The 26,267-nt window shown below is 31.9% G+C and overlaps 2 protein-coding genes across 5 annotated transcripts; both read right to left on the minus strand.

Annotated features, from left to right (window-relative positions):
- Positions 1-444: 444 nt before the first annotated feature.
- On the minus strand, positions 445-3,315 carry LOC110661414 (uncharacterized). 2 transcript variants are annotated; one of them, XM_021820039.2, is made up of 5 exons: positions 2,990-3,301; positions 2,763-2,892; positions 2,460-2,660; positions 1,978-2,145; positions 445-1,136 (listed from the first exon to the last, which is right to left on the minus strand). In XM_021820039.2, exons 1-5 carry the CDS (start codon positions 3,121-3,123, stop codon positions 699-701), a joined length of 1,071 nt encoding a protein of 356 aa, XP_021675731.2. In that variant the 5' UTR covers positions 3,124-3,301; the 3' UTR covers positions 445-698. The 2 variants fall into 2 exon arrangements, with proteins under 2 accessions (XP_021675731.2, XP_021675732.2); XM_021820040.2 differs by lacking the exon at positions 2,460-2,660 and having other exon boundaries at positions 2,990-3,315.
- Positions 3,316-4,530: 1,215 nt separating this feature from the next.
- Positions 4,531-8,441, minus strand: LOC110661412 (scarecrow-like protein 1). Of its 3 annotated transcripts, none has more exons than XM_021820035.2 (2): positions 8,279-8,441; positions 4,531-6,568 (listed from the first exon to the last, which is right to left on the minus strand). In XM_021820035.2, exon 2 carries the CDS (start codon positions 6,511-6,513, stop codon positions 4,753-4,755), a length of 1,761 nt encoding a protein of 586 aa, XP_021675727.2. In that variant the 5' UTR covers positions 6,514-6,568; positions 8,279-8,441; the 3' UTR covers positions 4,531-4,752. The 3 variants fall into 3 exon arrangements, with proteins under 3 accessions (XP_021675727.2, XP_057994310.1, XP_057994309.1); XM_058138327.1 differs by lacking the exon at positions 8,279-8,441 and adding an exon at positions 7,795-8,272; XM_058138326.1 differs by lacking the exon at positions 8,279-8,441 and adding an exon at positions 7,777-8,272.
- Between the last annotated feature and the right edge of the window lie 17,826 nt (positions 8,442-26,267).

Below are 26,267 nucleotides of genomic sequence, written 5' to 3' on the forward strand. Positions count from 1 at the left end.
TGTTGATCATCAAAGAAGTATCACAGACGTTTTCAGAAGCAATATACATACCAAAGTAGCATTTTAGATTTCACCTAGAGGATATAGTAAATGAATAGCCCCGGCAATGGTTTGGTTTTAGGCCGTGGCCCCCTAAACCCTAAATCAAACCGCGTAAGCTTCCATTTAAAACGGTTCAAGTTTAATTCAAATTAAAGCAATTCAATAGTTGATTTTTTTTTTTTCGTTTTAAAAAGCTGATCTAATTGAATCAAACCATTAATTTCGATCAAATCCAATAAAGTTCAGAAAAGGAACCAAAACTAATACTTATGGTTTTCAATTCCAGACCGGTTTGGAGACGTGAACTGGTAAATGGTCTGAGACCCGGATTTGACAGGCCCTAACCTGGTTCCAAACCGGCCACAGCCGGATCCATCCCAAGCACTAAAGCAAGTTCTAAGATAGCCATAATCACCTCAAGTTATGATCTTCATTACAGGGATTTAACGTTATGTTAGTATAAAGTTTCGACATGACCCTGCATTCCAAGCCAACTGAAAAAATAATTATAATAATAGAACTCAAATCTGCTTTCTGTAAACCAATCCCTGTTTGCACCCTCTACAAGCTAATTGATTTCGGCATGGAACATGGTCCCAAAATGTATAAGGTGATGCAAATCTACACACGATGATCAAACTGAGCTCAGTCCCGCCTCAAAATGAGTACTCTTTTAAATCTGCTTTTGAGTCATCCAGGTCCACATCTGCTAAGCACTCTTCCGCTGTGAGAGGTGGGAGTTGCTTGGTCTTGCGCTTCAAATTATGTTTGTGCCACTCACTCTTAAAGTGATCCCTGTACTGTTTGGCATCCCCAACAAATGCATTGCATGTGTTGCACTTGTGTTGCTTTGCCTCCCCCTCAGTATTCTTTTCCGTAGAGACTGTCTGCTTTTGCAATTTCTCACCCAGTTGGACCACAGAATCAGAAGACTCCTTAGGTAGGCTTGATGGCACATCTTCATGATCATCATAATCATCTACACTGGTGTCCCCTTCAAAATGCACAGACATTGCAAGAATTTCCAGCCTGCCCTGCAGATTCCTCACCATGACATCACACTCCCGAAAGAAACCTGGGTCTAATTCACAAATCTGCACAATATTTAAATGTAAGCAAAGCCCAGAAGAAGAGAAGGCTCCTAATACATCTGAGATGTCATCAACTACAGAGACTACGTCGCCTTGACTTGAGAAAAGGGGGGAAAAGGAAGAAACTGCTAATTAGAATGTGAAAAATGAGCATTTTAAGGGAAAAAAAAAGCCTATTTAATCTAGAAGAAAAAGAATAGAATTAAGTTGTGATTGCACTCAAATTTAGTTAGCAACTGTGGCTTTTGGTACATCAAGCAATTAATTGTCAAATTAAAAAGTAACAATGCATAACAATTACAAACTTTGGCAGGCGTTGGCACCGTAAATGTCTACATCTAATTGAGCTAGGAAATGAAAATAGCACAACTACATGTGTAGATGTTCTTAAGAGTGACAGTTCAAAATATAATTCTCTCCATCCTAAGAAGGATGGGCTTAATCCCAAATCACAGTCCACAGAATGAATCTCAATCCAACTTTAATACACTTAAGTCCACCACAATCAACAGAAACTAACCTAAGAAGTAGAAACAGTAAAATCCCTTGAAACCTAACTTAATCACAAGTTTATTAATATGATAGATATATTTAAGAGGAGAAAGGAAAAATAACAAATTATTGAGAATAATCCTTTTAAATTGTCTGTAAATTCATTGCAAACACCACTTCGAATAAGCACAGAATCCTACTTTCTGAAAAAGCACAGAATCCTACTTATGAATTTGAAGGAGCGTACTAGGGTTTATGGAGAAGGATTAAACGCAATGAACAGATAAAAAAATATAGATCACAAGACAAGAGTGAAACTTATAAGAGATACACATGGCAGAGTGAAACTTACAACAGAGAGCTGACTTCCAGATTCATCCTTTGAAACAATGGTGGCATTCCAAGCATTTAACTTTTCTAGAAGAGTAGAAAGATTTGGTTTGGCAATAATAAGTCGCAATCTCATTGGAGAACGCTTTATTGGGAAGTGCTTTTGAAGCTCACGAATAACTTCTAGTGCCTGCTCAAGATACACAGTGGAGTTTTGGATTTTCCCCATCAAATATAAGAACAGGTTCAGAATTTACAAGAAGTTAAACTCCAGTAACAACAGATTAATAACATGACGTCGAATAATAACTTAATACATGCAAAATCATATAATAAATACATTAGAAAAAGGTGCATTCCAAATATACTAAACTACAGTGAAAAACTTTGATAGCAGTTTGGAATGGAGATATGGAGGGTGCCACAACAATATGAAATTTTAATACAGAAGATTATCAATTAACAAATATTAGTTAATAAAATTTTATTGGATTAGGCGATGACCTGCTTCTTGGAGCTGCTATGTGGATCAACAGCAAAGTGAATTTCATGCATGAGTCGCTCAATCATGCTAATAGTGTAAGGGCGTTGAGTTTCAGCATTAATTGTTTTCTGCATAACAATGGTTGCTATATCCCGAAACTGACTGGATAACTGAGATTCCCTCTCTTTCCCAGCAACTTGGAGCTCACCTTTCTCCAATATCTACCCATCACCACCACCAGCGCCGCCAGATAATGAAAAGAGGCATTTGAAATTCAATCATGGATGAAAAACTGTAAAAAGGATTGGAGGAAAATGGATTACCTCAAGACATATTTTGGTCTGATCATCAGTTTTAAAGGCTAACATTAAATCCTTGGACTTTGCAAGAATTCCTTTGGAAACATTTGAATAAACGGTATGTGACTGCAACACTTCATCCAAATCTTTCTCTCTGTTTCCAGACAAAATTGGCAAAGTAAAAAGAAGATTTTTTTTTTCTCTTTTTTTTTTGCGAATATTTAATAAAGGAAGAGATAAAAAGAACTTACACGCCAGAGCGCCAAGAGAGGACCTTGTTCTTGTAGCAAGCAATCTCGAAGCGAATACCATGCTTCTTTAATCGAACCACCGCCACGTTCGTTAGCCTCTTTTGCCCTATCGGCTGCTGCAGCACTTTCGACATTTCTATTGGCTGGCTATCGTCTATTGGTTGGTTCGTGTATTCTCCGATCTTCTCTTCTTTAACTTCAATGCGTTGAGGCACCGCCACAAGAGTCTTCTCTTCCCTTTTTCGCCTGTTATTATGGCCGGTTTCGAGTATGTTTCCCAATTTTAATGGCGTTAGGGGTGGATCATTTTCTGTTAGGCCTAACCCATCTCAAACCTAACGGCCCACAGCCCATCCCATGGGTTAATGTTACTTGACTTTTCTGCAACTGCTACTGCTCGACCGCGTCGTGCTGTTTGTTCTGTCTCTGGATGGGAAAAGGCGAAAATCTATATATGATTTGCTCACAATGCCCCAATGAAGGGCTGAAACATCCTATTTGTGATTTGCTCGTTATGCCCACAACTTAGGTCGTTTTGTGGGCTCCTGTTATGTTGGAGATGGAGAGATTTTGATGGCATTATGAAAGAAACAAGGGACTTAATGAACTTGACATTTTTCCTACTTTCTTCATTCTTTTCATTTTTTTTAATGTAAAAATTTCACACTTATATATTTTTAATAATTTCATTTCAAGTCTCCCTGTAAGTGTGAATCTCTATTACGTTGAATTTATTGGGCTGCTCCAATTTGAGTATTATGGCATCAGCAAGAGCCTAATTACACATCAAAGAGTCACGCTAGAAATGAATATGTGCTGTACATGTTTGTCAGTGTTCTTTTTATGATTTTTTTTTATTTTTATTTTCTTCCGGACTTTATAATGTCGTTAGTATTGATTTTAGTACCGTCTTAGAACCAATGCCTCACTATTTTGGTGTAAAGCATTCATTCATTGAATGATAATGGATGATGTAAATTAAGGTTTGAAAAGAAAGGAATTGCTGGTTGAAAGTTTTTTGCAATTTGCCTTGTATTGTTTTTTCTTTTTTTTTTCAATTTGCTTTCTCATTCAGAAAAGAAAATACTGTGGCAAGGATTGATTATTCTGAGGGAATGACAGTTTTGCGGGGGTTTTTAATTTGCAAATGATGTTCACTTTTCAAAGAATTCTTAAAAGGCAAAAACGTGGAATTTGATCGGAAAAAAGTGCCTGTTACCTGAAAGTCCTCAGGATTTTTCTTTAATTTTCTTTTTCCCTGTTATGATTTGAATGACTGGTGCTCTAGTTTCCATGTTGACTATGGTGACAAAAAGAGACTGAAGGCTAAGCCGCATTGCAGATAATTTCGATGACATGAACAGTGGTTTTGAACTTCTGATAATTGATGAACATACCCATTTTGGGGATTTTAATGGATATACTGTATCGAGTTGTGAACCAGTTGGCAAATGCAAGTTTTTGGCTTGGCAGTAGTTGATTCTAATGGAGACAGTAGCAGGAGTAACAAAATAATGATGAAATGGAAACAAAGAATGATATGCAAGGCAGCAGCAAGAGATAAGAGAATTTGATAAAATAACTAGCAATCCCCCTACATCACTCTATCAGGCTTATTTTACACAATACTAGGAAGTCCTTAATTTTTGTATAATAAGAACATATATCAGCATGCATCTTGATTCCACACAAAAAAATAAATACGTAGACTAAACAAAAGTTGAGTCCTGCTAAATGATGCTGCTGTAACCAAATGTTCCTCCTTACCTCCATGCTGAAGAAACAATCAAGCTTTTGTCTTCCCACCCAAAAAGCAGTGCACCCATTTCTTCCTTCAATGTATATCTATCACAGTACTGTTTTATGAGCTTCCGAATCGTTTCCACCACATGAGGACCCATTGAACATGAAGTGAAGCCAGCCATCATCATCCTTGCTCTCCATTTGCGTGCAACTTCGCACCGTTCAATCCTTTCATCTCCCTCACATGCTACTATGTTTACTATGTCCCGTGCTAGACACTGCCTTTCAACATTCATCCTGTCCTGACTTTCCCTTGGGAGAGTTGCATCAAGGGAGTCAAACACTGCAGAGTAATAATTGTACGCTTCGACAAATCTTTGGAAAAAGGGGGCGGTATTAGTGTTCATATCTTGTTCAACTACAGTTACAAGTTTTGGATTTAGGCTCTTAACCATTCGAAGTAGCTGGTCTCTCTCATTTACTGTTGATACACTCTCATCAGGCATGTGGTGGAGTTGGAAAGAAAAATTAACTACAAGTGCTTCTCCAGGCTTGCAGTCCAGCATTGATGGACTAACAAGTGAAGTCTTAGATGCTACTGCATGAAATTCAAATGGCACCTTAAATGCTTCTGCTAGCTTCTCAAGCCTTTGCCCAACTATTTTCAGGCCACCCACAGGACGATGTACTGACTCTGGATCATCAACCCCTGTTAACCTCAAGTATGGTGGCCTACCTGGCTGATTGGCAATTGTTTGTATTAATGTTACGTATTGACTCCCTTGGTTTACGTCAAAATCTATTATATGAACTCGCTTTTCACCTTTAAAGACCTCAATTATGGCCCCGTTTGCTGCCACAAATCCAAATTTAAAACAAGGGCAAACCTCAAATAGGATTTGCATAGCTGCAAGCCTATCAGAAGATGGGGCCTCCTTGCATTTCAGAGCTTTATAGAGATATTTGCCAGAGGAAGCCATACGAGCTGCAAGACCTTCCACCATGTAGGCTGCAATCCTCTGAGGAGGATCTCCTTGAATTGAAACCATCTGCCGGAGCTCATTTATTAGAGCATCAGCTACCTCAAAATTTCCTTCTGCAATTGCACCAGCACAATGCAAAAGCAATCTCTTGGGAGCCTGGGGAGATAATTGTGACACTTCTTTGTTACTGCTAATGCTACTTATGTTAGAATCTGAAGATGAAGACTCCTTCGGTGAGTCATGGAGCATCACATTCTGGATTGGTTCAGACCATTCACCATCAATTTCCATGCTTTGACTATTTCCAAACATATCATCCTCATCATCATCTCCATTATCATCTAGTAGCGCTCTCTCAAGTTCCTGAAGCTTTAACCTCATCTCATCTGCTTCATAGTCCACTGGATATGGGCTTTGAATTTCCAAGTAATCTGCTTCAGAATTGAACTGATAGGTACCACAGTGTCTCACTGGTGCAAAAGTGTTGTAGGGACCTTGAGTGGTCATGAAGGATCCTGTGCCAGTTCTTGGCTGGTAAGAAGATGCATCTTGTAGGTGAAATGAATTCCCATAAATGCTAGAACTAGATGGCTGTATTAATTCTTCTACTGGGGAGTCAATGAAGTATTTCTCATAACTCTCACTAGAGTAAGAATCGGTCATATACATGGTCTTACGCCGATCAGAGCAAAATATTTGGTTGGAGAACCCAGAATTCTCGTTGTTCCCATTCAATGAGTAAAGCTTATGATTTTGGTAGGGTGTGGCAGAAAGCTCTGCAGGTCTAACTAATGACATGATTTCTCTAAATTAACCCAGTCTTGGTGAGTGATGCGATCATATATTGCAATGCCTGTATCAGTCATACAGATTTGACAGGAAACTTGTTAATATATTTCAAATATGACAACCATCAAACAGCATATGCTGATCTATTTTTAATAAAAAAAAAAAGCAGCTGGATTGAAATCCCTCTACAGTTTTCTAGTATGCCTGTATTCATCAAAAGCAATACAACTGCATGAGCCTATCTATCGAAAAGTTCAACTGAATGTGATGTTAATATACCTTTATTTCTACGAGAGAGAGAGAGAGAGAGAGAGAGAGAGAGAGAGAGAGAGAACTGAAACATAGACACAATGGAGAATGTGACTGTCCAGAAATTTATATACAAGGATAAAAAGAAGATTTGAGGAGACTTTTCTAAATTGCCCTTCTGGAAGAAAACCAAATATATGCACATATCAAGAACAATACTTGGAAGGATTTGTAAGGGAAGAAATCTTAAAAGCTCTCTGATATGCCAAAAAATTTGGATGCTAGATTCAAGGAATGTTTATAGGAAAGAGTTTCAATTCCAATGCTTCAGTCAAGTGATTGGGATCAATGAAGTTCAGGTACTTAATCAAGGCCTATCGTCTTGACCCTAGGCCTAATTCTTTGATTTAATTGATTGAACAAGAAATTTCTTACAGGCAATACTTCATATTCAAGCTGAAGATGCAAAGTTTGACACAAAGCTTATGAAAAGATCACATTCACTAAAATGTAAAATTTGTTCCATCATTTTAATATCAATTCTGTAACTCTGTGAAGGCACAAGCATGGACTATTATATCATCAACAATATCCTAATTCATGCTAAAGGCAGTTGTTCCAAACAAACTCTGCTTCATTATATATTCAGAAGAAGAAGAAGCATGAAACAGATTCTGCCCTTCAGTCTTCACCCATGTAACGAGCATGCAATTTAAAAAGGATATCTTCAACACATCATCCCATTTTGATTCTGTTAATTATGAGTACAAAGAAAGATCAGAACTTGTATAATTGAAAGCATAAATAACTGTTTCCAACAAGAAGAAGACTGCTGTGTTCAATCAAAAATTGAAATTAGAAATAAACTATCAAGAAAAACATAGCAGAAATCTCAACAATCAAACCTGTGCAACATATACAAAGGTAAAGAGATCCATAGCAAATCCAGACAAAAACAATCAACTAGAAATGATCAAAACAAACAATCAAGTTAATTAAAATTACAAAAACCAAGATATGCACCTGAATCAAAAGAAGTACCTCAAGAGGAAGCAATAAGGTTCATATCAACAGCTAATCCATCAATTTCAGGAGATAATCAGATAGACATAAACCGCAAGATTAGCTTTGAAGGAAGGGAGAAACATAAGCCTTTGACTCTAAAGAACAGTGTCTAAAGAGAAGCCAAAAAAAGAAAAAAAAGACCTTTGATTGTGAGGTTATTGGGCAGGCTGAAGTGCAACAAATCAGATAAAAAATTAAAATAATGAAAGCTTACACGAACAACCTTTGAAAAAAATTTTAACAAATGATTAAAATAAATAACCCAGACCCAGATAAGAGAAACAAATTATTAAAAAAAAAAAAAAAAGAGTCGATGTCAAGATTTTAGCTACCCAAAGTTCAAGAATCTGAACAAAATCGAAAATTCCAAAAGGACCAATATCTTATTAGACCAGATGGAAAGAAAATATAATCTTCTGGAATCTGAGAAAGTTAATGGGAAAAGTAGTGAGAAACTGACCCAACATTTTCTTTGAGAAAGAAACTTCTTTGGCTGTACCAGAAAGAAACTTGTTGATTTTTGTTCTTCTCTCATTAGTGCTTGCTTTCTTTCAATTCAACATCCCAGCAGCTTCTTCTACTTTATTTATGGGCTAAATTGTTGCCTTCTCATTTTTCTGCATGTTTATACCAACCGTGTCTGACTAAGTTGTCCAAATGCACCACACTTATGTTATTTCCATTTCCATCACTCAATCCTGACCCTTCATTTCTGGTATATCCACGGATTTATATTATTAATCATTTAATTTATTTTTTTTACATAAAAAATAATTATATAATATTAATAAAGATATAATTTGATTGACTTTTTAATTTAAATATATATATATATATATATATATATATATATATATATATATTTTAATAAAAAGGTCCATTAATTCATGTAAATTTTATTGGTTTAGTAGCAATTGTGAAATATAAAGTTGGGGATATAAATTATAGTTTTTTTAATTAATTTAAAATTTTTTAAAATAAATAAATTATATAATGAAGTAGATATTCAAATATTGAATTATTAATCCAATAATATTAAATTCAAATTTTTGGAGTATTCTTTTTAAAGAAAATATCTAATTCTTTTAGTAACTATATGTAATATATTCTATACGATTTTGAAAACAATGAGAATTATAAAAATATTTGAATTTCTCTCTTTAAATCAGTTAATGAGATCTCTTTCTTAGTGCTGCTTGATATTGAATTTAAAAAGTCGAAACTACTTTTTTTAATAAAAGTCTCATTTTTAATATTATTAAAAAAAATAATTTAAAAAAAATTATTTTATTATTTTAATATTTTTATTACTGAAATTTATTAAATTTAATTTTTAATTATTTTTTAATATCCTCTAACTAATATATTTAAAAAATAATTTTTTTTAATAGTAATTTTAATAATAATATAAAATAGACTCTAAAAATGCATATATTCTTAATTTATATATTTAAAAATTATTTTTAAAATATTAATTTCAAGAGTTTTAATAAAATAATAAGAAATTTACTACTAATTAATCAATTATTACAAAAATGTGAGCTCTTAAATTTAAATTTTAGTAAAAATTAATTATAAAAAAATATTAAGATGGATAGAATAATTTTTTTTTTTTTATAAAAAAAGTGAAAGACTGATGAAACCAGAAATGAGACAATTGTACGGTCATAATAGAAAACTTGTTGCAAAAGTTGTTAAAGTGGTTGTGACGATAGATCGACGTAGTTGATCGTTCAGAGGATAAAGAAGCAACACACCGGTTATGGGTAATTATTACATCCAATCATTTAATTTTATAAATTTTTTATATTTATAAAAATTACATATAATAATTAATCAATAAAAAAATTATTATAATTTAACAATAATTATATATTAAATTATCAGAATAACTTTAAACATAATTTTAACTTAAAATAATTATATTTCTTGACAAAATGATTCCTTCAAATTTGTTAAAATTTTATATTAATTACAAATTAATGAATTGCACAACATAATAATTTTCATTTATATAATTTTATAAAAATAGTCTAAACACTAATATTTTCTTTTGACAATCCCATTAACCTTATTTTTACTTATCTTTGAAAAATAAAAGTGTAGACTATATAATATTAAATTGGAGTTTTAATAAATACACAGAAAAAAAAATCTTTTATTTTCCGAAACTGTTAGACACTTTACCACCCGCTATTAGACATGTCACCACTCTCTGTTGATATTGTTTTTTGTAGGAGAGTTGCATCCTTGACCTGTACCCTTTAATTTTTCAATTATGGCATTTAATTTCTAAAATTTTGTATTTATTTTCTCAAAACTTTATATTTATTATTTAAATATTAAAATTACTCATTTTTTATTTAATTATCTATAAAAATAATGAAACTGCATATATTAAAATTAATTTTCATAATTATTTGATTTTAAAATTCATAACACAAATTAAGCGATATATTTTATATTTGACATGCTCGCAAATTATAAATTATGATATAATTAAAATTATTTTCTAAAAAATAGATATAATTATTTTAAATTGAAATAAAATTAAGATTATTAACGGTAAATTATAATAAATTTAGACGAATGGGCATTTTTTTGACAAAATAAAATTTAATAGACATAATTATTTAAAATTAAAAAGAGAGGGACTAATATATAATTTTTAATAACTTTTACACCCTATTTGAATGGGAAGAAAAGGGAGAGGAAAAAAAATAAATAAGGAAAAATAAATTGAGATTGACACTTTTTCTTATTTGAAAATGAAGGGAAAATAAGAGGGGAAAGAAAAATAACTCTTATTTTTCTCTTGTTATTTTCTCTCTAATTTGGAGAGAAAATAATAAAAGTGTGAAATTATAAATTAAAATTATAAAATTATATTTTTCTAAAGTTTTTTTTTTTAAATATATTAGATAAAATTATAAATTTATCATACTTTCTATTCTTCCTTTTATTTTTCTCTCTTTCTATCCAAACAAGAAAAAAATAATAATAAAAAAAAAATTTTTTTTTTCAATCTTTATTGTCCTTCCCTCCTAAAAGATTTTCCAAACAGAGTGCAAGGGATAACTTGCAATTTAGGGCAAAATTTTTTCATGGCGAATTTTCAAAAGCGCGTATGGGTTAGAAGACTAAAAAACCCCTAGATTAGGGCTAGGCCATGCAAAGAAATAGTCAAAGCGAAGAAAGTCCTTGTTCCAAGAAATTAGTGGCCCTATCTATTAAATGTCAAATTTAACCTTATCGGTCATTTCAACAAATAAAAAAAATGTATTGAATCTACCGGTAAATAATAATAATAATAATAATAATAATAATAATAATAATAATAATAATAATAATAATAATAATAATTATTATTATTATTATTATTATTATTATTATTATTATTGTTGAATTAGGTAAAAAGGGAATTGGTGGAATTCGGTATTTGACTCTAATTTGAATTCATGATTTTAATTATTTTAATCTCATTGAATTAAGATAATTAAACATTTTGAGTGAAAGCTTATTTCCATTAAAAAAATTAAAGATTATTATTATAATTATTTGATTATAATCGAATTGATCAAATTAAGTTATTTTATTAAAAATATAATCAGTTTAATTTGATTATCAATTAATAATTTTTATTTTTTTATTTTTAATTATTAATTTAACTATTTTTTATTTAATAATTAAATTAATTAAAATAATTGAATTTTTATTATTAATTATAATTTTATTAATAATATTTATTTATAATTATCTTGTTATTAAAAATAAATTATACTTATTTTTTATAAATAAAAATTATAATTATCTTGTTATTAAAAATAGCTTGGTGTGGTTTTTTTTTTCTTAAGCTGCTAATATTTGAAAATTTTCTCTCTTTTATAAATATTATTTTTTTTTTTTATCAAAGATAAGGAACAAACTCAATTAGAATGAGAATGAGCAGTTTGTTACCATTTCTCTTCACTAAGAATGGTTTGGATGAGGATGAGAAGGGCAAATAAAAGTAATGATAAGTAAGTAATTATTTTGAGAAGATGTGAGTTAATAGAAGATATGGGTAAATAAAGGTAAATTTTATCTTCCCTTATCCCTCAAATTTTAATTTTTTCTGTATCTCAAATTAAAGTGTAAGGAGAGATAAGAAAGCAAATGAAAATTATGAATATTTTATTTATACATCATTAAATTTACCCCTCCTTCATCTCTTTCAAAACATAAAAAATATATATTTTCTCTCGTTCCCTTATTTTCTTTATTATAACTCTCCTTATATCTCCTTTTTCTTACCCTTCTTTACTTACACTTCACTCAAAGGAGAAAGAGGACGACCTAATATCTTATATAACACCTTGGATGCTGAAAGGGAGAGTACCTCAATGAAAGGATTTAATGACTATCTGCGAGTCTCCTTCAACAATAATCTTACAGAAGCCTACTGTTTTAGTTAGTAACGCTAATTATCTGCAAGTAAGACTTTCCAAAAGTTAAGGGACTAGTTATATTCTGATAAGATCTGGACACCGAACCTAATGGATGGCCTTGGATATTCCTAGTGATAGAAGTTGAGAAGCCCAAATTTTTTACTCTTGGAAGAAGCAACGTCAAAATTAATCTAAATTTCATCAGTAGGAGAGGGCCTTTAGATAGTATCAAACGATAAAACATTCTCAAGATAGAGAGAGGCGAAGCCTGTGTGAATGAGATTTTGAGCTCTTCAAATAACTGGTAAATTATAAAGTACACTAGTTATATTAAGAAATAATATATTATATATTCATATAAAAATAATTACATAACTCAACTCAACTCAACTCAACTAAGCCTTTATCCTAAAAATTTGGGGTCGGCTATATGGATTCGCTTTTTCCACTCTGAACGATTTTGGGTTAAATCCTCAGAAATGTTTAATGCTTCTAAGTCATGTTGTACTACTCTCCTCCAAGTTAATTTAGGTCTACCCTTTTTTTTCTTTCTATCCTCTAACCTAATGTATAAAAATAATTACATAATAAAAATAAAAAAATATAACTCATTATTTTATTAATAAAAAATACATATATACTAAATATACTTAATAATTTGCTTAAATAACTTGGCTATAAGGCAATTCCAATTGGCAAAAAGTGAAAAAATTTCTGTTTTTCCAATGGTGCCAGAGAAGGGAAACGAGGAGGATTGTGAAATCAGGACTCCCATCTTAATCTTCAAGATATCTTCGTAAATAGTATTTATAGGACATTAAATGAACTTTCTGGGATCGATTTTGAGATTAATTTTTTTATAATTCCTCATTATATTAAATACGGATTCTTTCCTCAACATAAGGATTGCATCATCGTGTTTGAGTCCATGGAAGCAAAACTCAATGGAAGATAAAATGGGCTCATTGAAGCCCAACCCACCCAAGGGCAGAGCCCACAAACAAAAACCAAATCTATATATTTTGTGTTCTTTTTGAGATTGGCAGGGAAATCCCTGTTTCCGGATTTTAAAAAGCAGGTGAAACTGTGGAAATATAATTTATTAAATAATTTATTTTTAAGTATTTTAAAAAGCAGGTGAAACTTTATTTTTATTAAATAATTTATTAACAAATATAATTTTTAGGAAAATAAAATTTCAATAAATGATATGAACAAGCACATTAATCAATATTATGCCACTCCTTTGATTCACATGGTCTAACACGATTACGTGACTGTAATATATATATATATATATACTTGTTTATTAGTCCAGTAATTCAGTGTTATTATTATTTTCTTATATTTAAATATTAATTTTATTAAATGAAATAGGAAAAAAAAAAATCAACAGCCAAGTTTTAACCACTAACTGAGATTCTCAGACTTTTTTTTTTAATAAACTCCCATATTTATATTCGTTTGGACAGATTTGAAATTCTTTTTCCAATATTAATCTTGTTCTCCTTCGTTATTTATTTATTTATTTTTTTTGCAATATCTAAATATGCTCTCTAACAATTCAAAATACAACTATCGTTAACAAGTTTTGAAGATGGCAATATTACAAAATGTTTCATTGGTCCTCTAAAATGAAAAAGGACTAGTTTGTATACTTGGAAAATTATTTTACTTTACTCACATTATCTCTGAACATAAGATTTTAATTGTTTATATTTGTATTTTTTTTCCATTTTAAGATATTATTTTATGCTTATCTTATAATTTTTATTAATGAATTATCAAATTTTGTAAAAAAAATATAAAACTTCAGTTGGTTTGATTTTTTTTTACTTAATTAAGCAAATTGAAAAATTAAATTTTTTTTTTTAAAGTATATCTAAACTAAAAAAAAATAAATTGAATCTTATTCGATTTTTAAATTAAAATCAAAAGCTATTCAATAAATAAAATAATAGAACTAATTAATTTGATTTTTAAATAATATGAATGGCTTATTAATAGTTATAGCTTATTAATAATTATAACTTAATTTTAAGAGGTAAATAATTATTCTATTACTTTTATTCATGCATGTTTGATGTTAATAATAAGGGAAATTTATTATTTACTCTATTTTAACCAAATAATTATTTGGTTATCCTATTTTAAAAAATATATTAATAAGTCATTTTATATATATATATATATATATATATATATATATATATATATATATTGTTTATTCTTTAGTCCTTCTATTCAATTTAAGTTAATTTTTCTATTAGTTGATATATTTAAAATAGAGAAAAATTATTGTTACAAAGAGTTAGAAAATAAGGAGACTATATAATTGTGCTTTTAATATAAATTACAGAGATTAAATGAAATTCAAATTAATGCCTAAAATGACTAGAGATACCCGAAGAGTAATTAAATAGAATAAAATTATAGGTCTAATTAATGTATTTTTAAAATATGAGAACTAAATAATTAGTTTCATTAGAACAGAGAAATTAAATAGTAATTTTTTTAATAATAAAATATTATTAATAGGTATATAGGTTGGATATATATAATTGTAGATTGGCAGGTAGAATGTCACAAACTTGCAGTGTATGATAACCGTCTTTAACTTCCTCATATATAAAATTGAAAATTGAGAAGGCAAAAGAATTGAACAATTGAAAGATAGCTAGATCTGGCAAGCAACTGAATGGCGGCTAATGCTACAAACCTTTACCAACTTTGATTTTGAGTGCTAAATGATGACATTTTGTTGTAGATAGTTAAAGAGATCTCAATTTTCCAACTGCTTACTTAGGCTTGATTAGGCTGTGATTAATTATCTGGATATTAATTATTCAATTCTAAGTGTGGCAGATCATATCAGCCATCCTATTTTGAAAGTAATAAACTAAATTATTAGCATATGTGAATCATTTTTCTCCATCCCATTAATCTTAGTCTTCAGTTATAACAGACATGCAGTATGATGAAAGTTGGTTGAAATTTCTTGTAATATGAAAGTTTAATAAGAGACAATTAGGGCAAATATATGTATATATTAAGCAAATTGTGAATTCAAGAAGGAAGCAAACAGAAACAGAGGTAGCTAAAGTGTCATAATCAGAGAGCACTAAAAATACTTGAACATGACAAATAATAATAATATATATTATGGTGGAGAGTGGAGATGTCGTTGTTTTGCGGCTGCCTGAAACCAAAGATAATATTTATATATACAAAAGAAAAAAACAACTAATTAACAGTTTCTTGAGCATATTTTAATGACTGAGGATAAAATTTAGTCAGATTTAATAAGCATCAAACGCAAGAAAACTCTTAACAAAACAAATTCTTATGGGTTACTTCACTTCATCACCATCACCATTTGTGTTGAACATATATATATATATCACAATTTGTCTGCCACCGTTTTGTGAAAATAAAATTGTATATTGTAATTTAACTCTCCACCTATAGTGCAAATCAATTTTCTATACAACCCCTTACGTGTGTATATATATATGTATAGGTGGCAATAAATATTAGAATTATAGGCATAAATTTTGCGATAATATTAATTTTACTACTACAAAGGTTATACAGTATCAACATGAACAATTGCGACTAATAGTATATAGAAAAAGTATGATTGCAATTGCATATAAACTTATGACAGCAAATCTTTATAATTTTAGTGATAAAAGTTTTTGCTGCTTAATCTAATATTTCTTGTAGCGGGGATTGGTTATAATGAGTCTAAGTATCGGATGGGTTTTTATGTTTCATCCTGATCTTGTTTGGTTTTAATTGTGATGAATTAAAAATTATCTAATTATTTTTAAAGTAAAAATATAAATATAAATATGTTTATGTAATAACAAATGAGTATGAGGATATTATCCGTTGTTATCTCAATTTTAGAATTGGATTGGATAAATATAAACCCCAATAAAATGAGATAAAATTCTTCTAATTTTATGTATGGCGTGAAAACTCTATTCGTTTTAGGAAAAGATATTAAATAAAGATAGCATCATTATCAATATTTTTTGCTTAAACCTGGCTTATTTTATATTTAAGATATAAATATATGAGATCTATATATTTAATATATGAATCTCACTATATACATCTTATATTTTGGTTTCATAATAAACTGAGTCTAACCAATAATTTTCCTACCACAACAGAATGCATTTATTGGGAATGCCAAATAAGGGGTAAGCAATTAAGCAATTAGGAAGGCTAGGTTTTTAACACAGAAGCAAAGAATAGGGTTAGAGAGAGAAGAAATATATGGATGGGAAATAGGAGGAGTCAAAGTAGTTTGTTGAGGATTTTCAAGGCTACTTTTGATGTTAAAATATAGGAGTGTGGTTGAGGGAAGATAGGGTATTGTGGGGTTGCTTATATGAGTTTCTTTGAGAGAGAGAGAGAGAGAGAGAGAGAGAGAGAGAGAGAGAAGGTATATAATGGTTTTCATACAAGGACATTTGAAGAAAAAAAAGGATGTTTGGCTGTGCAAGTAACTGAAATGCTTTGCATTTACTGTTTGAAAGCTATCTCAAACCCTTCTATTTATGCTTCTCTAACTTAAATTCACATACAAACAAAACAAAACGAAAAACAAATTGAGATAGAGGGAGATATTCTAACGGTCTGTTCAATTTCAAGATTATAAATATATATGAGAGGTTCATATATACAAATTGAGAAATTAGAAAATATATAGAATTGATTACTCTTATATTACTAAGTTAAAACTCATTAATAATATTCTAATACTTTAAAAGATTATAAAATATTTTTAATGTACATCAAGTGGTACACCCTCTCTCACAAAAAAATGAGCCTTCTTATAATATGAAGAGTGAATCTCATATTATTGTAAAAAATGGAACATATGTACCAAATATAATTGATAACCTCTCCTAATAGCTATATTAATTGTTTTTCTAGGGACCCTTTATTAATTAATGTAAGTACAAGTTGTATATGGTGCTAGGATTAATGGCAATGTGATCACTTGTGCTAAATGGTATTATTGCATTTTTTCATTTTTGGGAATTTAGGCCAACTGTTCCCATTATTCAAGTTGCATGGCAAGTTGGAATCCTCTCTCTCTTTTGGTGATGATTGCTTTTTTGTGGTCATTAAATGGACTCTCTTATTCTGGTAGTTGTTGGAGCTCATTCCTCTTGAAAATTGATTTATATTTTGCACCTTTCACCACGGAGCCATGGAGTAAAGTAGAATATATACAATATACACTTTTCTCATCGGTAATAAAATTATTTTATTAAAAATAATTCAAGAAAAACTTAACATGGTCACTTCTACTTAAATCCCAGTTGATAGATCATTCAGATACATCCAATTTAAAATCGGCATATTAAGCGAAACACAAGATATACTTAATTGCTTATCTCTTCTTATTTTTTAAATTTAATAAATATATGATGTCTAATCCATTTACTGTTGGATGTGGAGAAGAAAAACCATGAAATATATCTTTCTGAGAATGTATATAGTTGGGAATTTTTCTTATTTTTGTGTTAGGTAATAACAGTCAAGAAGCATGAGCTTCATCGTAAAAATTTGAGATGTCACCTGAACCAGCAGGCCACCATCACATCCAATCTTGTTTACTTTATAAAGTTATCCTCCTTTATTAATTAGACCCGTTAATTTAGACACTTCAACTTAATAAGCAGTAGTTGTTTGATGACCATGGTATTTGAATCCATGCATCTTCTCGGTTTTTCTTTCTTTCTTTCTTTCATATTTTTTCTTAAAAAATATTATATCAATCACTTTCCCTATAACTCTAAGATTGCATGAACGAAAAGCAACGTTAACTTGATATATATCAACAATAAAAAAAAAACTATATTATATGATTTTAATTTATAATTATTATTGGTTTTTTTTTTTTTTCCCTTCCTAAGCTTTTGTTATTATCATAATAATTAGATCGGAGGTTCTCACATTGAGTTGTTATTATTGATTGACCTAAATATTACACCTTTTAATTCAAAATAGATAAATCCAATGTAAATGTAACATTCCGAATTTTTAAATAATTATTTTATGTGTAAATTTTGATATTTTAATGTATCAAATATTGGGGTATTTAATTTGAATTTTTTGGGTTTTGAAAATTGGGTTTTTATTTTTCAATATAATTAATTTTAATGATTTTTAAAATTTAATTTAAAAACCATGTGGCAAGTTTGAAAATATTTTTGAACTTCAAAAATTTTTTTGAGTTTTCTATAATTTTTTTCAAAATTTTTGGGCCTTATTTTTTATCCCAGGATAGAGCAAAAATTGAATTTCAGGTGTCTTGAATCGGATCGACCTTATCAAATTGGATCGAATCAGACCAGCCCTTTGCCTTTTCTTTTCTCCTTCCTTGTGCGCGTTTTGGTCCTCCTCCTTCTCTTTTCTCCTTCTCTGTCCTCCCTCACCCCTACCGCCGGCCACCACTCCCCCTTCTTTCCTCCCTTGCCAGCGCCCCCACTGGCAAGCCTTCCCTTCCGCCGTTGCTTCTCCATCTGGCAAAAAATGTGGCCCAAAGTCTTCCCTCTTTCACATGCACCTTTTCGATTTCTCTTGCCGTTTTTGGTGATTTCGGCTACTAATCGGATCGGATCTTGTCCCCATTATGTTCTACTCCTCGAGAGCTTTTTATAGACACCAATTTTTTCAATTTTCATCTAGCAGTTTGTGCGAATTGAGTCTGGAAAGTTTTAGCTCTTTTTAACTTTTAGGCTAGATTTCTCCCAAACCGTGAACCCCACTGAAATTCCAAGACCACTAATGCGTTCCACTCGTCGAGAGCTTTGCAATGATACTAATTTGAAATTTTATCGACACCGAAAATTTGGTGAGCTCACAAACTTACCAGTGATTTTTCAAGTCTTTAATGGGTCTTTTTAATTAAATAAAAATTATATTCCAACTTCTGGTATTGTAGGTTTCGTGTAGGTGTTCTCATTTCGAAGAAATTCATTAGCGACTAGGACTACAATTTTGAAGCAGACACGCAGGCTGTTGGACCCATTTTGGAAGTGAGTCAATATTGCAGTGATTCTTACCATTTTCAGATGCCCCAGATGTGTTCTAGGTGTCAGAATTGGCATAGGTAAATCCGAACTCCAAATGCCCCTTTTTACCTAAGGTTGAGTTTAGAATAAAAATTCATAAAATATTCATGGATAATTAGAAATTTATGATTCCAATTTTATTAGTATAATAGCATTGTTAAGGACAGCGGGGCATAATTATAGAATTTTTAGGGTTAGTTTGGGTAGTTTTTGCAAAATATTAGTTTTAAGCTTAATAACTGAATAATATAAATAGGTGAGTTTTGGTTGTTGTAGCAGGCCTAGGAGGGGCATTATGTTGTTGTATTGTGGGCCTAAAGACTTTGGATTAGGAAGTGTTGTTTGAGCTATTTTGCAAGTTGAGTAGGTCCTAGGCATAAGGAAAACTTCCATATGACTAAGCAGGAATACACCTTGGCTGGTTTACTCAACATGCTAGTTATTGCCTAAAAGAATATGCCGAACAATAAAGAAAAAGAGGTAGCTTTGATTGCATCTTCTTCTGCTGAAAAGTCCAACAAGAAGAAGGGCAATAAGAAAAAGAAACCTCAGATTCCTGGTCCTTCCAAGAAAATAGCTAAACAGAAAGGGAAAACTAAAACTGATGGAAGCAAAGGAAAGTGTTTCCACTGCCAGTAGGATGGGCACTGGAAAAGGAACTGCCCAGATTATCTTGCTTCTCTGAAGGGCAAGAAGGATATGCCTTCGGAAGGCATGCCCATATCCTGTTATTTGGATTTTGATGATACTCATAGTTCATCTACAGCTTGGGTTTTAGATACTGGTGCCAGTTCTCACATTTCTTATGATACGCAGGAACTAGCAAATAGTAGCAGCTTGCGTTCTCGAGATGTTAGAGTCCGGATTGGCAATGGCTCAACTGTTGAAGCTTTAGCCATAGGATCTAAATCTTTTTACATGTTTGGACATGTTATGTCTTTGGATAATATTTTATATGTACCTGATGCTTTTAAGAACATCATTTCTATATCTAGTTTGACTAGAAATAGCTATGAATTTCAGTTCACAGATGATGTTTGAAATATTTATTTTGGAAATAAATATGTTTGTTCAGGTTATATGAATGATGGTCTTTATTATTTGGATAATAATGACAAACACAAAATGAATGCAAATACTCTAAATGAATGCAATGCCATGGTGAAAATCAACTCTAGTTCAAAATATATTTGACACTTAAGGTTATGTCATGTTGCAGAAGATAGGATTGCAAAACTGGAGAAAATGGATATTCTATTCTCATTGGGCTCTGAGCATACTCTAACTTGTGAATCTTGCCTTTAGGGTAAAATGACTAGATCACCCTTTGTAGGACAAGGGCTAAGAGCTGAAAATATTTTGGAGCTAATACATAGTGATGTATGTGGTCCATTTAAAGAAATGGCTAGAGGTGGTTTTCATTACTTTATTACCTTTACTAATGATAAATCAAGGTTTGGGTATTTGTATTTGTATTTGATGAAATACAAATATGAATCCTTTGAAAAGTTCAAAGAATTTAAATCTGAAGTAGAAAATCAAACAGGAAAGAGTATTAAAGCTCTTCGATCAGATCATGGAGGTAAATACTTGAGTACTGAATTTGATGAATACTTGAGAGAGCACGGCATTGTTTCCCAGCTGACTCCTCCAGGAACACCACGGCTGAATGGTGTATCTAAAAGGAGAAATCGTACCCTATTGGATATGGTACGTAGTATGATGAGCTATACTGATATGCCAATCTCCTTTTGGGGATTTGCATTAGAATCAGCTTTGCATATTCTGAATAGGATTCCATCAAAATTAGTATCTTCCACACCTTATGAGATATGGCATGGAAGAAAACCAAATCTTAAGCATGTTAAGATTTGGGGTTGTCCAGCTTATGTCAAAAAACTGAACACTGATAAATTGGAAACCAGATCAGAAAAGGGTCGATTTGTTGGATATCCAAAAGATAGTTTTGGATATTATTTTCATTTGCCTACATCACAAAAGTTTGTGGTAAGTAGAGATGCCACATTTCTTGAACAACAGTTTATTCAAGAAGGAGGCAAAGGAAGGCAAATAGAGTTGGAATTGGAGAATTCTGACTAACCAACAGGTCAGATGGATATAGATCCATCTAGTCAACCTACACCTATTGATGAAACATCTACAGCTGTTCCTCGTAGAACAACCAGGGTATCTCACCCACCAGTGAGATATGATTTCCTTCATGAAGAAGAAAAAGAGTTGTCTATTCATGAAGAAGTAGATCATGGAAATGATCCACTTACCTATGAAGAAGCTATATCAGATATAGACTCTTCAAAATGGATTGATGTTATGAAATCCGAAATTGATTTCATGTATAAGAATCAAGTTTGGGATCTTGTTGACCCACCTGAAGGTATTGTACCTATAGGGAACAAATGGGTTTTCAAGAAGAAAATTGGTTCTGATGGAAAAGTAGAGACCTATAAGGCAAGGCTAGTAGCGAAAGGGTTTCGCCAAAGGCAAGGAATCAACTATGAGGAGACTTTCTCTCCTGTAGCCATGCTTAAATCAATTAGGACTCTATTAGCAATAGCTGCATACTATGATTATGAGATTTGACAGATGAATGTCAAAACAGCTTTTCTCAATGGATACATTGAAGAAAACATTTTCATGGAACAACCTAGGGGTTTTGAATCCTAAGATGGTTCCAAGGTATGCAAGCTAAAGCGATCCATTTATGGATTGAAACAAGCTTCGAGGAGTTGAAACATCTGTTTTGATGAAGCCATTAAGTCATTTGGTTTTATAAAAAATGAGAATGAGCCATGTGTATATAAGAATGTTAGTGATAGTGCTGTCACTTTCCTTATCTTATATGTGGATGACATTTTGTTGATGGGTAATGACACAGGTATGTTGACAACTGTAAAGATATGGTTGTCAAATACATTCTCCATGAAAGACTTAGGGGAGGCAACCTATATTCTTGGGATTCGCATCTATAGAGATAGAGTGAAAAGAATAATTGGTTTATCCCAAAGTCTATACTTGGAAAAGGTGTTAAAGAAGTTTAACATGCTTGATTCCAAGAGAGGATTGTTACCAGTGAGACATGGTATATACCTTTCTAAAGAGATGTCTCCAAAGACACTTGAACAAAGAGATAAAATGGCCAGGATTCCATATGCTTTGGCTATTGGAAGTTTGATGTATGCAATGTTGTGTACTAGGCCGGATATCGCATATGCTGTTAGTTTGACTAGCAGGTATCAATTCAATCCAAGTTTGGAACACTGGATAGCTATCAAGAATATCCTTAAGTACTTGAGAAGAACTAAGGATTTATTCTTGATATATGGAGGTGGTGACTTGCAATTGGATGATTATAATGATTTTGATTTCGAATCATATATCGATGATAGAAAGTCTACCTCTAGATATGTGTTCATTTATAACACGACTGCAGATTCCACTACCGAGACCGAGTATATTACTGCATCAGATGCTGCAAAAGAAGTTGTTTGGATATAAGGAACCCCAGTCTCACTAGAAATCCAAACACATAGGAAGGCACTACTACATTATCAGAGAGATAGTTGGACAAGGCGATATAGCCATGTAGAAAATAGCATCAGCTGAAAAATCCAGCTGATCCATTCACTAAGCCTTTGTCACAAGCTCAGTTAAACCGAAATCTTGAGAAGATGGGTCTAAGGTATTGTAATGAATGGCTCTAGTGCTAGTGGGAGATTGTTAGTAGTATGTCTTAGAGCATATCATTTAGTATGTATTTTGTACATGTTTTATTAATAAAAGGCATTTTCACTTTTTTGTTTACATAATATATTTATGTGTAATAGAAAAGGTCTATTGATATTTTGTTAGAAATTATATTCTTAAGTTGTTAAGAATATGAGTGACAGTATTTCTAGCACAAAGCATCATAAATTGGTTCACAATCAAGGATACTTCACAATAAGGACATGACTTATCCAGAAAGATTGTAATCATGTTTGTTCCCAAGTTATTTACATAAGATGTAAATAAGATGGAATGGTGAGTCTCATGCCATATAACAAACATGATAGGCACTTATGCATGGTAAGTAGGCCGAACCAGTGACACTTATGACAAACACATGGAGTTTACTCTTATCAATGTATTGTCATAAATCATATCAGTGCATATAATTTTTAGACCTGAGATAGCACAGTTATCTTGTATATAGGTGGTTTGAGTTTGATACTGCTTTCATACTTGTACTGTGTATGGGTATATGGGCATGTGTTGGCTCCTACTAGTTATATATGGAGGTAGGTGTTGATCAAGATGGAATCTGTTACCCTAAGTAAATAGGGATAAAATCCTATGTTCATTTAATTATTCTTGATGTGTCAAGTTCCTGGCCAGGACAGATAAATTTATTCAGAAAAGAGTTTCTGATGAGAAAATCTTTTTAATCAAGAACTGTAATTAAAAGAGAACATAATATTCATAGCAAATGGGGTTTGACATAAACCATGACCTCAGCTCGAATTGGGATTTTGTAACAGAGAGATTCTAGTGCATGGTAATATATGATTATAGTTTCATTTAAGATAAACCTTATTACTAATTGGGTGGCTATGGCATACTATGCTAGGTGTTAACCATAGTCTATGAGGTGCATAAAATGATTTAGAGAAATCATTTATGATAAGAAAGAGTTCTGATGATATTAAGAATTGATATCATGTCTCATAGCCAATTAGTGATGAGCCTAGTAAGTCACACACATACACAAGTAATCACCAAATTAAATATGATTTAATTAATTAATTAAAGAGTTTAATTGATTAATTAAATAGGTTTGGTTTGCAATTAGATTGCAAAGTCCCTAGCATGGCTTAAAACCAAATCTAGGTTATTGGATATATAGTATAAGTTAAATTTATATTTAAAGTGTTTAAATATGAATTTAATTAATGAGAAATTAATTAATAGAGATTAATTAATTAATTTATATTTGATATAAATTGATTAGAAGAAGAGAAATAATTATTTTGGGTTGAGAACTCAAAATTAAGACACAGGGGTATTTTCATCATTTCACAGGGTGACATGTGGCACCATGAGATGGTGACACATGGCACTACACATAAGCTTGCCATATGTCTTTTAATCATGTAAGATGATCAAAGTCAAGATTAAATATAGGTTTGACACTTGGCACAATGTGATTGGGTCAATTAAACCTAGAGCCAATCAAAAGCTGACATGTGACAAGGGTTTTAAGTGGTGGCCTAACTATATAAGTGTTGTTATGAAAAGAAAAAATAATAAGCTGCTGGTTTTCTTTTTGTGCCGCCACCTTGGAGTCCTCTCCCTTCTCCTCTTCTTCATCTCTCATCAATTCAAAGAGATTAGCAAACAATCTCTTGAATTAAAAATACTAGAAATTGTTTCTAGTGTCCTGTTTACATCTGTAATCTCTCAAAAGGAAAAACTTGATTTTCTAATTCATAGAAAAAGCTTTAGAAGCTGTTCAAGGGCTTCCATTGGTGATCTTGGTGTGGACAAGCTAGATGGATAACATCTGGTGTACTAGACCCATCCCAAAGGAGCCAAACACACTGCAGTACATCAAAAAGTTAGTGCACTTGTTCTTGATCTAATCTAGGGTTCTAATGAATTAATCTGTTAATTCTAAAATCTTAAATGGTAAATATAGATCCAAAAATATATTCAAAGAGTTTTAATATGTTGTTCATCATTGAAATCAAATAGATAAAAATGAATCTTGCATTATGCATGTGACCCTAGATAAAAAATTTTAAATTTCAATGATCTAAACTTGTATTTTTCATACTTTTGCTCCTTCAGCCCAGGGTCCTATAGATCCTATTTCATCTACCCTAGCAGGATTATAGAGGACCATTGATATGATGGCCCAATAAATGACACCCTCCACAATAGCCTCCAGTATAGAGGGCAGAGCCATATAAATAGATAATTAATTTTAAAAAGTTGTTGCCTGGGGTATATGACAGCACAGGGGATGCATACAGGTCTTTTTATTCTTGCAAACAGGCTGGAGTGGAGTTACAATTGTCAGAAAGAAGAATGATTGAATGTGTATAGCATATTTTAGGGCCTATGCCTAGACTGTGGATGACAGACTATGTGCTCCCTCGGATTGAAGGGCTATCTTGGGCACAGTTTTTGGAGCTATTTATAAATAGATTTGTGCCAGAGAGTTTCAGTAATTAGTAAATTTGGGCCTTTAAAGCTTTGAAACATAATGGGAGATCAATTGATGAGTATGCATCTGAGTTTTTATAGCTAAATAGATATGCTCAGACTGCCATGGCCATTGAGACTATGAAGGTGAAGAGATTTGTAAAGGGAATGGATAGAAGGTATACAAACTTGGCTATACTATCAGACCAGCCTTTTGATATAGTTATAGACAGAGTTCGACAGATAGAGATCAGCTACATGGGTGATGAGGGAGGTAGGCCAAAGAAGAACAAAGCTAAAGGGTTATCTAGTGCACTCCATATGAGTACAATGGGTAGAGGCCGCCAAAGAAACTACAGTGATAGAATTAGAAGCAACAAGAAAGGGGGCCCTAGACACAGGTCTAGAGGGTTCAGATTAGTATATAGCTCTAACAATGGGCAATGCTCTGGTTATAGCAGTTCAGGGTCTGGTTTGGCATTCTCTTTTGCACTGTGTACTCAATGTGAAAGAGTACACTCAGGACCCTGCTTGGTGAGTACAGGAGGATGTTTCAAGTGTGGCAGCTGCGTCACTTTGCAAGGGAATGCCCTATGTTTAGTGAGCATCAAATGGGGTCCCAAGGTTCTGTAGCCAATGTACCTCGCCAGCTACTCTTTAGTACTTTTAGCATATCAGGTAGTCAGTTTAGTCTCTAGCAAGGCAGTGGACAAAGGGG

The sequence above is a fragment of the Hevea brasiliensis genome, chromosome 16 (genome assembly GCF_030052815.1).
Source record: "Hevea brasiliensis isolate MT/VB/25A 57/8 chromosome 16, ASM3005281v1, whole genome shotgun sequence".
NCBI lineage: Eukaryota > Viridiplantae > Streptophyta > Magnoliopsida > Malpighiales > Euphorbiaceae > Hevea > Hevea brasiliensis.